At 38.0% G+C, this 16508-nt stretch overlaps 1 protein-coding gene across 14 annotated transcripts in view; it reads left to right on the top strand.

The window, feature by feature from the left end:
* The window catches only part of STARD9 (StAR related lipid transfer domain containing 9), a 168849-nt gene that overhangs the window by 103439 nt on the left and 48902 nt on the right, over positions 1-16508 (top strand). For 11 of the 14 annotated variants that reach the window (XR_014021416.1, XR_014021417.1, XM_081289596.1 and 8 more), the window contains 8 exons: positions 3193-3260; positions 5537-5634; positions 6401-6607; positions 7147-7244; positions 8319-8396; positions 8850-8921; positions 10721-10900; positions 16166-16204. Coding sequence is in view for 12 of the 14 variants with exons in the window: in XM_081289596.1 (XP_081145722.1) it covers positions 3193-3260; positions 5537-5634; positions 6401-6607; positions 7147-7244; positions 8319-8396; positions 8850-8921; positions 10721-10900; positions 16166-16204 (840 nt within the window). In the remaining 2 variants the exon portion in view is untranslated. The remainder of the gene's footprint in view (positions 1-3192; positions 3261-5536; positions 5635-6400; positions 6608-7146; positions 7245-8318; positions 8397-8849; positions 8922-10720; positions 10901-16165; positions 16205-16508) is intronic. The other 3 variants (XM_081289589.1, XM_081289593.1, XM_081289592.1) reach the window with 1 other exon arrangement.

Genomic DNA, 16508 nt, shown 5'->3' with positions numbered 1-16508 from the left:
GCTATCTACAAAACAAAACACAAAAAACAAACAAAAAATATGCCTTATATTAAAAAATACAGAAAGTAAAAAGACAGGAAAGATATATAATACAAAAAGTAACCATAAATGAGCCAGAGTACTACATTAATGTCAAGCAAAAGTATTTTAAGAAAATATAAAAGGCTACATAAATATATGTCATTTCTTCAATATCATTAAAAGAATAAGTTTAACTGTAATATCAAGATATTACAATTATATACACTTCTAACAACAAAACCCCAAAATATGTGAAGAGAAAAACTCGTAAAATTGAAAATAGAAATAAATGATTCAGCATCAATACTTCACTTTCAGTAACTGGTACTGAAAGTGACTTGAGCATCCACAGATTGTTATCCACAGACAAAAGTCAGCAAGATATTATAAATTTTGAACATTATCAATCAACATGATTTGACATTTACAGGACACTCCACTTACTATCTGCAGAATACCTTAATGTCAAGCAGTATGTGAACATTCTCAAGGATAAACCAAATATTTCATAAAACAGGCCCGCTGCTGCCCTAAAGCCACTAGAAGTGTCTGCTTGCTTTCCACCAGCCTGACAGCGTCCTCCCAATATTGCCAACTGCTGAGCAACTAGAGGCCACAGACAGGTACCCCAGAACTAGTATGCAGAACTTTTGGCCATCATTGAAGAGCTGAGGAAGGATATAAGACACATTATGCAGGGAGCAATAGTGCCATGGAGAAACTAAAATGAGGTGTTGGTCATGCTCTAGGACTGGTTCCAGAGTGTCGTGCTTGCCAGAAACAGAATGGAATGCCAGATCCTAGCCTCCTGGTCAGCTTGGGAGGTTCTCATCTCTCTACAGTATGAGAGGTTACAGCTCATATCCCTTGTTCAGATGAAACACTTGTTTTCAAAATGGTAATAGTTTTTAGATTTTTTCTCCCAAAGTTCACTGGGCTCTGAACCTACAGTTTCAAAATATTGGGAAAGATTTCAAAGTTAATTAAGATCTGCATTTTAAGTAGTTAGGAATGACCTAGGTTTGTTGTTGTTGTTGAGTACTTTATGTCACCCAAATTGTTCTTTGTTACTTTTCATAAACGCATTCAATCCCAAAGACTTTATTTTAATGCATCCTGACCACTTCACTTAGCTGGTCAGTGTGCCTGCCATACAGTGTAGATTCTGCTTAATGGCACTTCTTTTTTGCTTATGCATTTGCATGACTTAATGCTTTGAAGTCAATTTTAAAAATGCACAAGTTATAAATAAGGAAGAAAGAGCAACCTGCCAAATCTAGGAGGACCCTGAAATTTTTCATACTAAGACTGTATGTGGCCTGTGGTTCTGTGTTTACTGTAAGTTGATCAAAACATCTGGAAGAAAATAACTAAAAGCTGCATCTTTGCATGTATTTATTGCTTGATGCTAATAAAGCTTATTTTCATTAAAAAATAATATTCCTGTTCTTTGAAAGACAATGTTAAGAGGGTAAAAAGAAAAGCTACAGGTAGGGAAAACTGACTTGCAAAACATAAATCTGATAAAGAGTTGTACCCATGGGCTGCGGATGTAGCTCAAGCAGTAGCGCGCTCGCCTATACAAACAAAGATGTTGTGTCCGCCGAAAACTAAAAAATAAATATTAAAAATTCTCTCTCTCTCTCTATCTCTCTCTCTCTCTCTCTCTCTCTCCCCCCCACCTCTCTCGCTCTCTCTTTAAAAAAAAAAAAAAAAGAATTGTACCCAGAATACACGAAGATCTCTCTAAACTCAACACACTCAAAGCAATGTGCAAAAAATTTGAGCATTTCTTTCACTAAAGAAAATATACAAGTGGGGATTAAGTACTTTAAAAAATAGTCAATATCATTAATCATTAGAAAAATGAAACTAAAAAAAACTAATGAAATATTACTACCCACTTTTTAACATATCTAAATTGAAGTTTTTTTTCACTGGATATTGGCCAGATGTTTAGAAGCTGGAGTTTTCATATGTTACACTATTGGTAGGAAGGTAAAGTGGAACAACTTCGGAAAAGAATTTAGCAATTTCTTAAAAAGTTAAATATATACCTTATTATTTTCCCCAAGATAAAAGAAATCGTATGTCCATTAAAAGACTTCTATACAAATATATATAGCAACTTTATTTGAAATTACTTAAAATTACAAACACCCAGATGTCTATCAAAAGGAAATGGATAAGTATGGTGTAATCATGCAATGCAATACTACTCTGCAATAAAAATGAACTGTTGATACATGTCTCAACATAGATGAATCTCAAAATATTGCTGCATGGTAAAAGAAGCCAGAAGTTGCTCATGCTTATAATCCCAGCAACTTGGGAAGCTGAAACAGGAGGATTGAAAATTCAAGACCAGCCTTAGCAACTTAATGAAGTCTTAGGCAACTGAGACTTGTCTCAAAAAATAAAATAGGCTATGGATGTGGCTTAATGGTTTAGCACCCTGGGGTTCAATTCCCAATACCAAAATATAAAAATAAAAAATCCAGATTGTTGTATACCATTTATTGGAAATATCCTAAAAAGGTTACATTTATATAGAAAGTTCATGGGTCCAGAGATCAACTGCAAAGAGACTTGAGTGAATTTGGGGCTTATTGGAAGTATCTTAAAACTAGATTTCAGTGATGGACTCTTAACATTAAAATGTTATTAAACAAAACAAAAAACCCATGTTGAATTAGTGGAGAGAAAAAAGAAAAGTAGTTTTGCTGCCTAGGGCTAGAATACATAGAATTCCTGAGCTGGCAGGTAAATATGTGTGACTAAAGTTAACCAGAGAGAGAAACCTCATCATGGGCCATCCCATCTATTATAGTTCTCTGATAAGAGTCAGAGCCCCCTGAAGGAGAATGTTTGCCTGGTAAATTGTTCTAAAATTCCTGGTGCCTTTGAAAATTATGCTCAGAGAACTTGATGGGAATTTTCCCTGATTATTCTGTGAGACATGCTAGTGATTTTAAGTGATTTTAAGCCTAGAGCTTACTGATTTTATCTATCAGATATTGAGAGTTCTTCTGGTTCAGAGCACATTAGAATACACATTTCTTGAGTGAATTGGATAAAAATCCAAAATATCACCTTGGGTTGGAGAGTGTCTGAGGCGGAAAAAATGCAGATCATCCCAATTGACAACTTTAAATGTGTTTTCTCCTTTAGGCAATCCTGGAAAACAATCTCCCATCTGAGATTGCTAGCAAGATCAACCTTGTGGACCTAGCAGGCAGGTAATTAGGATTTCTAAGCCAAGGCTAATTATTCCTTTGACAATGATCTTGCCCATTTTACACAGAATAAGTTTGGTCTGGTCTCTTTTTACTTATCAGTCATCCTAAGAAAATTACAAAAGAAATTCTTGAATGATAGGTTAAAAGTTATGGTGTGTCAGGAGCTGAAAAGTTCCTTTACATTAGGGGTTCTCAGTCTTAACTGCCCATTAAAATCTCTGGTAGGCCTTTTAAAACTCCTAATGCCTGCATCTTAGATCAAATAAGTTGGATTTTTAGTGTGGATGTCGGGGTGTAGGCATCAGTATTTTTTAAACCAGTGTATAGCCAAGATTGAAAATAGCTGCTCTAGGGGTTAGGGTTGTGACTCAGTGATAGAGTGCTTGCCTGGCACACATGAGACACTGGGTTCAATCCTCAGCACCACATAAAAATAAATTAATTAATTAAATTAAGGTTAAAAAAAAGAGTGCTTTAGAAAAAAAGAAATTAAGTGTTCTAAGTGATGAACCCAGCCTAATTCCTCTTAAGATTGGGAGCCATCTTGTCACAAAGTCATGAAAAGTTAATTTCTGTTTTACTATTGTTAGACCAGGATGCAAAGAAAAGACCACTGACTCCAATTAAAATCAAGTTAAAGTAAACTTATTATTTCAACTGGCCTGGCTGCCTCTCCCAACAGAAACCGCAGGAATAAGACAGCCCGGCATCTTTCTTGCAGCCCAGCTTTATAGCCCAGAAAGTTACACAAAGGGGGGTTACAGATAACAAAACTCTGACAATCATAATACAAATACTAGTTTATATTTTTGCTGGCCCCAACATCAGAATTTATGAAGGTCATTAGAGCCTCAGAGAGGGTCGTTATCTGACCAGGGAAGGCCAAGATTTATGAGGCGTCACTAAAGTTTCAGAGAGGGCTGCTATTTGGTCAGGGAAAGCCAGGCATGGGTGAGTTCAAGGCATGGGCAAGCATTCCAAGCAAGTTCAGAATTTGCATTAATTTATAATGAAGCCGAAATTAGCTTTTCATGTCTTTGTGGCAAGATGGTTTCCAATTTTAAGAGGGAATCAGGCTGGGTCTATCACTATAAATTACTGTGATTTCTAAACTTGTTTGGAATTCCTGCCTATGACTTGAACTCACCCATGCCTGGCTTTCCCTGACCAGATAACAACCTTCTCTAAAACCTTAGTGGCACCTCATAAATCTGGCTCCCCCTGACCAGATAACAACCCTCTCTGAAACCTCAGCAGCGTCTCATAAATTCTGATGTTGGGATCTAAATTTACTCCCTATCTTAAAATATCATACCATGTAGATCATTAACCTGCTATCTGCCTTTGTATTATGCTTGTCAAAATCCTGTTATCTGTAAATTCTCAAGACACCCTCCCCACTTTGCAACTTTTTATGCTATAAAACCTTGTTCCTGGAGAGCTAGGTGGCTGATCTCTAGCCTGGCTTAGGGAGAGACAATCCTAGCTAGCTTTCTTTGTGAAACAATATAAGCTTGCTTTAATTTGATTTAAAATTGGAGTCCGTGGTCTCTTTTTTTGCATCATGGTTCAACACTAAGTGGAGGTAACTGAGCATAATTTTTCCTTTGATTTAATATTAATTCTGTATGGTAGACAGAATATCTTTTAAAGAAAGTTTTAAAGATATTATGAAGTTGGGGAGAAAGTACTGCCTTGTAATTATTAAAAGAAAGTGTGAATTGTAGGCAAGAATACATCCAGAAAGATGACAGTCTTGGGGATAATGTGGTCATGGGAAAGTATAAGATAAAATAAGGCAAATTTTCTTAATTTGAAACTGCTTTCTGAAAGAAACTTTATCAGCCAATCTGAATTGTGAATTTTTAATATTTATCATTAATTTAAAGGAAATTTGAGACAGTTGATAGTTAATGACAAAGATACTATAAATCTATTAATATGTAAATTTAAAACACTAAAGATAGAGCAGAAGAGAATAAACCAAAAAAACTATGCTAATATCATTATTTTAAATGAACATTACATTTAGCTTAAAGTGATATGGTAGACAAAAATAGAAATATAGTGAATTATTTGATTTTTATTGCCTAAAAATCAGGAGGCCAGTTCATTATAAGATGGTTACTTCCTTTTCTGGTGCTGAATTCTAAAAAGAATGTATTATGTGAATCCTTTACAACATGATATACAGCATAATGAATAGTATCTTTAAATAATATTATAAGGGTAGTTTTTTTTCTGCTTTTGTTTTTGTTTTCCTCATTGTGTTTTAGTGAAAAAGCAGATCCTAGTTATTGTAAAGACCGGATTACTGAAGGAGCCAATATCAACAAGTCGCTTGTGACTCTGGGAATCGTCATTTCCACCTTAGGTATTGCTGGCAGATGAGGTGATTGGAGTGGGAGGGAGATTTTAGAAAATAACTCATATTGTTTTCATTTTGTAAAAATTGGTAGATAGGGCTTGGGTTGTAACTCAGTGACACAGCCCTTGCCTAGCATTTATGAGGCACTGGGTTCAATACTTAGCACAGCATTTAAAAAAAAAAAAACCTAAACAACAAATAAAGGCATGCTGTCCATCTATAACTATAAAAAAAATTGGTAGATAGCTGAAACAAGAGAATTGTAAGTTTGAGGCCAACCTGAGCAACTTAGCAAGACCATTCTCAAAATTTAAAAAAAAAAAAATGCCTGGGGATGTAGCTCCGTGATACTGTGCTTCTGGGTTTAATCCCCAGTACTACCCTCCCCCCAAAAGAGTGGGGGAGACATTTATAAGGTTCTTTATGATAAGGTTACCTTTCGGTTTGGGGCATGATAAGTACCTGTGATCTTAGAAAATGATGTGGTCACAGTTACAATACTATCATTTCAAAAATAGGAGACACTAAAAAATTATGTCACTCAAATAATCCATGTCATGAATTCAAAGTCTGATTTAGGGCTCAAATTTAAGGCATCTTATCATATGCAAAAAGGGATTAGGAAGTATGATTGCTAAGTATATGTTCTCCAGTGGTTGTTTTGTTTTTATGAATTTGCTTCATAATTCTTTCTTTTTTCATATATATATATATATATATATATATATATATATATATATATATATATAAATTTTTTCTTAAATCTCTTAAGCCCAGAACTCGCAAGTGTTCAGCAGCTGCCAGAGCCTCAAGAGCACAGCCAACACTGGTGGTGACAGTGGGATTCCTGTCTCTCCTGGAACCAGCAGTAGAGGGGGATCCTCCCAGAGGCAGTCTTATATCCCCTACCGAGACTCTGTGTTGACCTGGCTGCTGAAGGACAGCCTTGGTGGCAACTCGAAAACTATCATGGTTGCTAGTAAGTGGGATGCTGGAGCTGCTTCTATGTTGGCACTGCTCTGCCTCAGAAAAGGGCCTGCACACTCATGTTCCTCATTCCCTCAAGGGTCTCTTATACAGCATGGGCTGAGAGGACACTTGCAGAGTCCATGCAAAGTCCAAGGACCACACCATGCACTGGAATCTCACGCAAGAGATTTATTGTTAGTAGCATGAATCAAACCTACAATGTTGTCCCTCGAGGAGAGCAGCAGGGAGTCGGCACTCACAGAGCAGCTTTCTGGCCCACAAGAGGAATTTCATAGGCTGCTTAGGGGTTGTGTCATAACCGGGGGTGGGGTTGATCGTTTAGCAGACACATGTTCTTACAGGAAGTTAAGCACATTGTCCCAGAATCCAAACTTTGGAGACACTAGATAAAATGGCTCCCGACCTAAAATGGTGAATCTGATGCCAATATTGATCTGATGCTATCATGGGCGTTAGCATCAAGGTGAGTGTTAAGGATTAGATTGGAAGGGCTTCTCATCTATTTTCAACTTTCTCTTTCTACCTTAGCTGTATCTCCTGCACATACTAGCTACAGTGAGACCATGAGCACACTGAGGTATGCATCGAATGCCAAAAACATCATCAATAAGCCACGGGTAAATGAGGTGAGAACTTCATTGGAAGTCCCAGTCTGATATAGTTATTGATGTTACTGTTTCTTTTTCTTTGTATTCACCTGTCAGACTTGTTCTCCAAATGATAAGAGAATGAACTTCTTTCTTCCAATGTAATACCGTACTCTTCTTTTATTGCTCTGCTTACTTCAGTTGGTAATGTTTTATGGATAATTTATTTTAAATATTTATTTAAAGCCAGTCCTCTTAAGATCCTTAGTGTTCCATTGCTACCCTAAGAAAGGGCATTTAAAACTATTTTTAATTGATGTTAATTTATGTCTTGTGAGTTTTTATTTGTTTTTCTCTATATAAGTTGCAATGACTTCTCTGTTTTGGATTTAAAAAGGAGTGTAAGAAATTTATATTTTATGAGAGCTACACAATCAGAAGAATATTCCAAATGTTTCTTACCTCCTTTACAATTTTAGTGAAAACTTCCAGAGCAGGGTTCACAACAGGGACCAGACATATATAGCCCATATGGAGAATATTGTATTAGGCAATGTAATTAGGCAGGTATCAAGTTTATGTTACCTGGTTTATGTTACCTTCCTGATCTCCTGCTCCGGGGTAATGAGTACAAGAATCACCTGGATGCCAGGTGCAGTGGTGCATGCCTGTAATTCCAACTACTCAGGAGGTTAAGCCAGGAGGATTGCAAATTCCACCAGCCTCAGCAATTTAGCTAGACCCTGTTTCCAAAAAAAAAAAAAAAATTTTTTAAAGGGCTGGGAATGTTGCTCAGTGGTAGAAATCTCCTGGGTTCAATCCTCAGTGTTAGGGTGGGGTTGGGGGTCACCTGGAGAGTTTGCCATAATACAGCTGGGCCCCAGCCCTCAGGAATTGCTGGTTTAGTAGATCTGGGTTGAGGCCATAATTTGTATTTCTAACAGGTTCTTAGATGAAGTTGCTTACTGCTGGTTTTGGGACTGTACTTTGAGAAAAATTGCTCTAGAAATTACTCCGAAGGAGTTAATCTACTTCTTCTAAGCAGTTGCTTTTAGCATTTCATAACTGGTTAGGGCCTGATATCAATCAGTGACCGAGTCTTCTGTGTTTCAGGATGCAAATGTGAAGCTCATCAGAGAACTCAGGGAAGAGATTGAGAGACTGAAAGCCATGTTGCTGAGCTTTGAATTGGTATACAGGCAATCAAAACTTTTCCATGTTTAAATTAAATGAGTTTCTCTTCCCAAGTCCCCTTTTTTTCTGCTTAGCATGGGACCTGCTATACTCCATGTTCACAGTTGACATTTCATGGAACAAAGATAGGAGGGGGGATTACACTGATTTCTCTATGTAACTTCAGATGGTTTGGGCATCATCTGGCTTTATCATCTCTTGTCCAGAGGGCATTTCCCCAATGGCCCTTGTTCTGTGTGTGGGCAGACATGAAGAATAGGGTTCTAGAGAAAATTTTCTTTGAATTCTTCTTCTTTGTATGATTCCAAATTCTTAGACTCCTGATTTATTTCTGATTTTAATGATGAAGTATTTCCTTTATCCTGTACCTTCTTCTGCAAGTGTAAGTGTAGAACTACCTATAGTTCATCAGGAAAACATCGAAGCACCTTTCTCTTTTTGTTTGTGCAGAGGAACTTCAGTTCATTAAATGATGAAAAGGATGAAAATCTGAAGGAACTAATTCTGAGAAATGAATTAAAGGTGGGTGGACCCAGTATTATCTCTAGAAGCAGGTTTGAGCTCCCTACTTAGTGTAACATAGAGCATGGAATTGGGTGGGTTCTTTGTCTCACAAATTCAAAGAATGAGATTCACAAATAGCAACAGATAAAAGCAAAGTATAAGAATTTGCACGGCTCCCTCAAATGGAAGGGAACCTGAGAAGGTTGTCAATGAATGACTGTTGCCTAGGATTTATATGGATCTCTAGGTTTAAGGAACTCAGCCACCTGACCAATTCTGGGTAAGGCACTAGGTGTCCATGAGGTATCCATGCAGCCTTTAGTCCAACCAAATTATTGACCAGTGCCAGATGTATATGGGGAGGGGTTGAAGCAGAGAATTGCAAATTTCAAAGCTGGCCTCAGAAACTTAGCAAGGCTATATGCAATTTAGCAAGACCCTATCTCAAAATAAAACATAAAAAGTGCTGGGGATGTGGTCTCAGTAGTTAAGCACCTCTGGGTTCAATCCCTGGTACCAATAAAATAAAATAATACAATGTAATATAATACGGTAAAGTAAAATATTGACCAGGCATTTTTCCTTCTTTGGAAAATGGACTCCAGGTCATGTATGTCTCCATTTAAAAATAACTTTCTTGCAGTTTCTCAGAAAAATTCTGCAGCTGCTGTTTGTGCTCTGCTGCCCAGGAAATTTCCCTGGTGCCCATTTACCTATCTGCCTAGGCTTATCTCTTTCTCCTGGCTTCAGTAAATCATGAAAGGAATCCCAAATATGGATCACATAGAAATAAATGGGAGCTGGCACTGTGGTGCACACCTGTAATCCCAGCTACTTAGGAGGCTGAGGCAGAAAGATCACAGATTTGAGGCCATCCTGGGCAACTTAGGGAGACCCTGTCTCAAAATGAAATTTAAAAAGGACTGGTGGTATAGTTCAGTGAAAGAGCATTTGCTGTACAAGACTTTGGTATAATTCCCAGTATCTTAAAAAAGTGGGGGGGATTGGATTGGGCACAGGGGAGTTGGGGAGGGGAGGGGAATGGAGGGAGGGGAGGGGAGGGGGTACGGGGTGGGAAGGATGATGGAATGAGATGGACATTATTACCCTATATACTTGTAAGACTGCAAGACCCATGAGACTGCATCTTGTACAGCCAGAGGAATGAGAAGTTGTACACCATTTGTATGCAATGTGTCAAAATGTATTCTGCTGTCATGTATAACTAATTAGAACCAAAAAAAAAAAACCTTAAAAAATGGGGAAAGGAATATTATAAACATAGATATCAGAGTAACATACCAATTAATTTTTACAAAATAATCTAATTACATTTCTTTTCTAATTAGATGGTACATGTTATTACAGAAAATTTGAACATTTATTGAGGGAAATTGTTTATAGAAGTAAGACTTGCGGCTAGTGCGGTAGCACACAGCTATAATCCCAGTGGCTCAAGAGGTGGAAGCAGAAAGATCATGAGTTCAAAGCCAGCCTCAACAATTTAGCGAGGTGCTAAGCAACTCAGTGAGACCTTGTCTCTGATAAAATGCAAAAAAATAGGGCTGAGTGGTCGAGTGCCCTTGAGTTCAATCCCTGGTATGCCCCCCCCACAAAAAAAGTAAGACTTGCTTTTTGAAGAAAACAATACAGAGAGCTCATAGTTGGAAGAGGTACAAGGGCTTCTGAGAGGCTTTGAATAGTAACAGTGGGAATCATGAGAAATTAATACCCTGGGGAAACATTTCATAGTAACCTTTTACCTTTAGTCTGTTTCCCACACCAACTGTCTAAGATCACCTCCTGTACCTCTGCAGATAGACAAGCTGACTAAAGAATGGACCCAGAAGTGGAATGACTGGCAGGCCCTCCTGGAACATTACAGTGTGGACATCAACAAGAGGAGGGCTGGGGTGGTCATTGACTGCAGTTTGCCACACATGATGGCCTTGGAGGACGATGTGCTTAGCACAGGTGTTGTGCTGTACTACCTCAAGGTGAGGAGGCTGGTGTACCTCTTTTCTTCCTGAGCCATTGGCCCCAGAAGTGAAGGAGGTAGCAGCCATGTTTCTATGAATTGAGACAGATGCCACAGAGCTGCCTTCAGATTTACTCTCAGGAGACCAGTCTTGCTAACAAATTGTGATCTGCTTTGATTTTGTGTAATGGAATGTAATACTGGACATCCGAAAAATCATTTGTTTTTCAACTGCTAGTGTTGTTGTTATAAACTTACTTCTGTTTTCTGTGTCTTTATTTCCTTGTTTTAAAACAAAAATGATGATTCTTCTTTTATTTCTTTCTGGATTTTTGAAGCACAGGGTACACAGTCTTGGAAAGTGAAATCCTAACTTTAAAAATACTTTTCAGTGTAAGCTGGACATGATGGTATGTGGTATGTGCCTGTAGTCTCAGCTACTTGGGAGGTTGAGGCAAGAAAAATGCTTAAGTCCAGGAGTTCAAGGCCAGCCCGGGCAACATAGCAAGACTTGAGAGCCACAGCCGAGTTGGGATGGTGCATGGCATTTTGCCAGAAGGAGTGGTTGAGAGGTGATGCCAGCGAGCCATTAAGATGATGATAATTAAGTTAAGCTGTGTATAATTGCTGTGACTGGATGATGCTGGATTGAAACAGGCTGTGTATTCAGTTGTATATAGACCCCTGCTGTCCAGAAATAGGGCGGCTCCTGCTGCCTTGGGCGTCTGCTACTTTTGAGTTCCCGTTGAGTTCTCACGGAGCCTGGTGGAGGGGGGGGAGAGTTCCCAGGCAGTGTGCGTGGAGTGCCGGTGAGAGTTCAGGCAATAAAGTAGTTCCTGTTTGAACCTACAAGTGCCTCTGGCAGCTGGGTTATTTTGTGCCCAGCCAGACTGCAGCATTTGGTGGCCCGTATAGGCTCTAAAATTCTACAGATACAGGCTGCTCAAAGATGGGGAATTTGGAAAACCTAAAAGTTTCTTCTGATACTTTCCTACTTTATTCAACTCCTAAATGAACAAAAAATATACCTCCATTTGACTTATATTAGAAAAGAAGAGGGCACAGAGAAAGTAGATAAATGAAGCTTAAAGAATGAAGGAAGAGGGGCTGGGGATGTGGCTCAAGTGGTAGCGTGCTCGCCTGGCATGCGTGCGGCCCGGGTTCGATCCTTAGCACCACATACCAACAAAGATGTTGTGTCCGCCGAGAACTAAAAAAATAAATAAATAAATATTAAAAATTCTCTCTCTCTCTCTCTCACTTTCTCTCGCACTCTCTTTAAAAAAAAAAAAAGAATGAAGGAAGACCCAAAAAATTGTAATGGGGTGGTATGGAGGATGATATGCATCTATCTAGGAAAAATAGAATGAATTTAAGGCCCTTAAAATAAGAACTGGCTCACATGGCTTTTTGACACCTGGAAGCCAGATCATCATTTCTAAATGAAGTAGGTTTTTTGTTTTGTTTTTTTTTTAATATTTTTTAGTTAAATGAACACAGTACCTTCATGTTATTTATTTATTTTCATGAGGTGCTTAGGAGTGAACTCAGTGCCAGGCAAGTGCACTACTACTGAGCCATAACCCTAACCCCATGAAGTAGTTTTTTTAAAAAAATTTTTTGTAATTGTAGATGGACAGCATACCTTTATTCTATTTGTTTGTTTGTTTGTTTATATGTGGTGGTAAGGACCAAACCTAGTGCCTCATGCATGTGCTGTGTTACTGAACTACAGCCCCAGGCCATAAATAAAGTAGTTTTTTTAGAGTACATTTATTATTTGTTCTTTTTAGATATGCATGACAGTAGGGTATATTTTGACATATTTTATATACATGGAATGCAACTCATTACAACTTTGATCCCATTCTTGTGGTTGAACATGATGTAGTCTGGTCATGTAATCATGCACAAACATAGGGAAGTGATATCTATTTCACTCTACTGTCTTTTCTATGCTCATCCTCCTCCCTTCCCTTCATTCCCCTTTGTCTAATTCAATGAACTTCTACTTTCCTATCCTTTCTTTTTATGGATTAGCATCCACATATCAGAGAGAACATTCAGCCTTTGGTTTTTGGAACTGGCTTATTTCAATTAGCATGATAGCCTGAGTTCTGTCCATTTACCAGCAAATGCCATAATTTCATTCTTCTTATGTCTGAGTAATATTCCATTGTGTATACAATTTTTATCCATTTTTCTGTTGAAGGGCACCTAGGTTGGTTCCATAGCTTGGCTATTGATGTGGCTGTATCACTGTAGTATGTTGATTTTATCCTTTGGGTATAAGCCGAGGAGTGGGATAACTGGGTCAAATCATGGTTCCATTTTAAGTTTTCTTTTTTTGGTACCAGGGATTGAACTCAGTGGCACTCAACTATTGAGCCACATCCCCAGTCCTATATTGTATTTTATTAGGGACAGGGTCTTTTAGAGTTGCTTAGCACCTTGCCATTGCTGAGGCTGCCTTTGAACTCACGATCTTCCTGCCTCCGTCTCCTGAGCCCTATTCCAAGTTTTCTAAGGAATCTCACTGCTTTACAGAGTGGTTGAACCAATTTACAGTCCCACCAGCAATATATGAGTGAATCTTTTCCCCCACATCCTCACTTATTGCTGTCTGTATTCTTGATAACTGCCATTCTGACTGGATTGAGATGAAATCTTAGTTTCAATTTGCATTTCTCTCATTGCTAGAGATGCTGAACATTTTTTCATATATTTGTTGACCATTCATATTTCTTCTTCTGTAAAGTGTCTGTTCAGTTCCTTTTCCCATTTATTGATTGGGTTATTTATTTATTTATTTATTTTTGGTGGCAAGTTTTTTGAGTTCTTTATATATCCTGGAGATTGAAATGTAGTAGTTTTAGGAGTTAATGACCCAGGCTGGGATTATAGCTCAGTGGTAGAGCACTTGTCTAGCCTGTGTGAAGCACTGGGTTCATTCTTAGCACCACATTAAAAAATAAATAAATAAAATAAAGGTATTGTGTCAAAAAACACATTGCATCATTAAAAAAAAAAAAGTTACTGACCCATGGTAGATAGAGCCTTATGCTGTGTCCTTGCAAATATGTCCTTCTGTTGGAGGACAGTTCATATGGGTAGAAGAACACATTTCACCAGTCACCCTCCCTGTGCTCACTGAAAAATCCATTTTCTGTTCTCTTTATCCCCAGGTGACATTTAAAAAGAACAAAGAGTTGATGGAGATATGTAATACTTCTGTTATCCCAGGAGAAATTAGGTTTCTGCTGCTATAGTGCATATGAAAGCTCATCTGTGTTCTTAGGATAAGCCCCTAGGGAAGTTAGCAGAGGCTGTGTGTCTAAAAGGTAAAGTAGCTTTTTTTCTGGCATACTGAGCATAAATTGTTTCAGTGAAATGCCTCAGGCAGAAGTGGTTGTCTCCTTTTATCTTAACAATAAATCTAAATACCAAAAGGACATAAATCCATTTATTAGTCCTGAACCATAGGAGATGTGGGGGAAGAGATCAGATCCATTAAACTGGTCACTGAGTAGAACTGATCTGATGTATTGATTGGATATGGAGTATGCAGATGAAGTTAGATGTTAAGTAGGAAAGCTTAGGGTAGCATCAGAGGGTGAAGGGCCATGTCTGCTGAATTGAATTGTCCTGGAGATGAGTGATTATCAGATTGCTGATTTTTTTATTTGGCACCCTTGGTGCATTGGACCTATATGATGATATTTTAGATTGGTTCTAAATCTTGGCACTTCTGCGTTTTATGTACCCATTTTTTTTTTCATTTTCTTTTTCTTTTTTTAAAAAATTTATTTAGATCCTGATTTAGGTAATGATTTAATTGTAATGGACCAAGATTGTCTGTTAGTTTGTTGTTATTGTTGTTTTATGGTATTGGGGATGGATCCCAGGGCCTTGTGCATGATAGGCAAGTACAGTACTCCACCACTAAGCCACACCCCAACCCCTTTTTAGAATTAAAAAAAAAATAACTTTTTAAAATTTTAAAATATTTTTTAAATATTTTGTAGATGAATACAATATCTTTATTTTATTTATCTATTTATTAGATTGAACCTAGTGTCCCACATGTGCTAGGAAATTGCTCTACCACAACCCCAGACCCTTAAAATTTTTACTTTTGAGATAGGGTCTTGCTAAATTGTGAGGCTGGCTTTTAACTGTGATCCTCATGCCTTAGCCTTCCAAACGGCTGGTTATAGGTGTGACACTGTGCCCAGCAAAATTCTCTGTATTTTTATTTGCTTTGCTAACTTAATTACAGATCTGGAACTAGTTCCTGGTGATGCCCTGAAATCCCTTTTTCCCTTGGGTCACCTAGAAAAACTCCTTTGGATAGAGATGGGACTTAAGAAAGGATGGGTAGAGCATAGGTTACTGATACTTTGTACTCGCTGTTTTGCTGCCAATTGTTCCCTGCATAAAGAGGCAGAAGGAGCAGCAAACAGGTCCTTGTTATCTAAGATGCAAAATCTTTTTTTTTGGTAGTTTCTTCCCTGCAGGAGAGTGCCCTTGCATTCAATTTCCAGTACCACAAACAAAATTTAAAAAGTAAATAAATAAGACAGTTTGTGAGGACTATCATCCATTGACTCATTGGATCCTCAGTTGCTGAGCAGGAAAAGGCTGGTTTCTGGCTGTGTGTATGCAGGGAGGAGAGGCAGAGGTACTTCCAAAATTCTTTACCTCCAAAATTCTTTCTTCTCACAAGTTATTTTGGGGGAGCTCCCTTTCTTGCTGCTGACAATGAAGCCTTCTAGATAACTCTAGTCTCTATGAAAACATGTTACTGAGAAAGTGGTATGTGAGTCTAAAAAAGCAAGGGTATAGGATCAAGGAAGATCTAAATTCTAGTCATAGCTCTCCTACTGAATATGTGGGTTTCTTGGGCAATTTATTCACTATGAGTTTCAGATTTCTCCTATATAAGGAGACAATAGTACCTGTTTTAGGTTGTTAAAGAATGAAATAAGATGATGTCTGTAAAGCACTCAGCATAATACCTGGAGTGTTGGGAATGGTTATTCAGTAAATTATAAAGATGCATCTAAAATTTAGTATCTTTGTTGCCGTTGTTGCCTGCTCCAGATAGAGCTCTGTGGTCATAAGCAGATTTGCCATACTCCAAGGGCTAGAAGGTTGTCTTGTCTTCTATTAACCCATGATTTGTTTATACTAACTCCAATTTCCCTCTACTCTTTTATATTCTCTTTCAGTTCTTTTTGATTCTAGAGGTGCTTTTTTCCTATTTGTGCTTTATCCTTCTTAGAATCTGGTGTCTGTTAAACTTCATCTGTGGACCAAGAAGGTAATAATTCTATGTTTCCATAAATCTTCATTAAAAGCTTGTCTCTTTAAGATTTACTGATCAAACTTGGACCTCACTAATCTTAGCCCTTTTTGGGGGAAAGCTATACTTTATGCCTACTTCCTCTGACTAGAGAATATCTGGCCAGTACTGGCTATTCCTTAGCTTCAACTTATAGGACATAAAGAAGTTTGCCAACTTTGCAAATAGCTAGAACTGTGTTATCTACCACCCTCACCACCTTCTTTTGGGCTTTCTGGGCTGCATTGTGAGGTAGGCAGAGAGTCAGAACCACCTACACCAA

The sequence above is a fragment of the Spermophilus citellus genome (genome assembly GCF_964194105.1).
Source record: "Spermophilus citellus genome assembly, chromosome: 4".
Lineage (NCBI taxonomy): Eukaryota > Metazoa > Chordata > Mammalia > Rodentia > Sciuridae > Spermophilus > Spermophilus citellus.
Note: the sequence above shows the minus strand (reverse complement) of the source record. Positions and strands in the feature narration are given on the sequence as shown.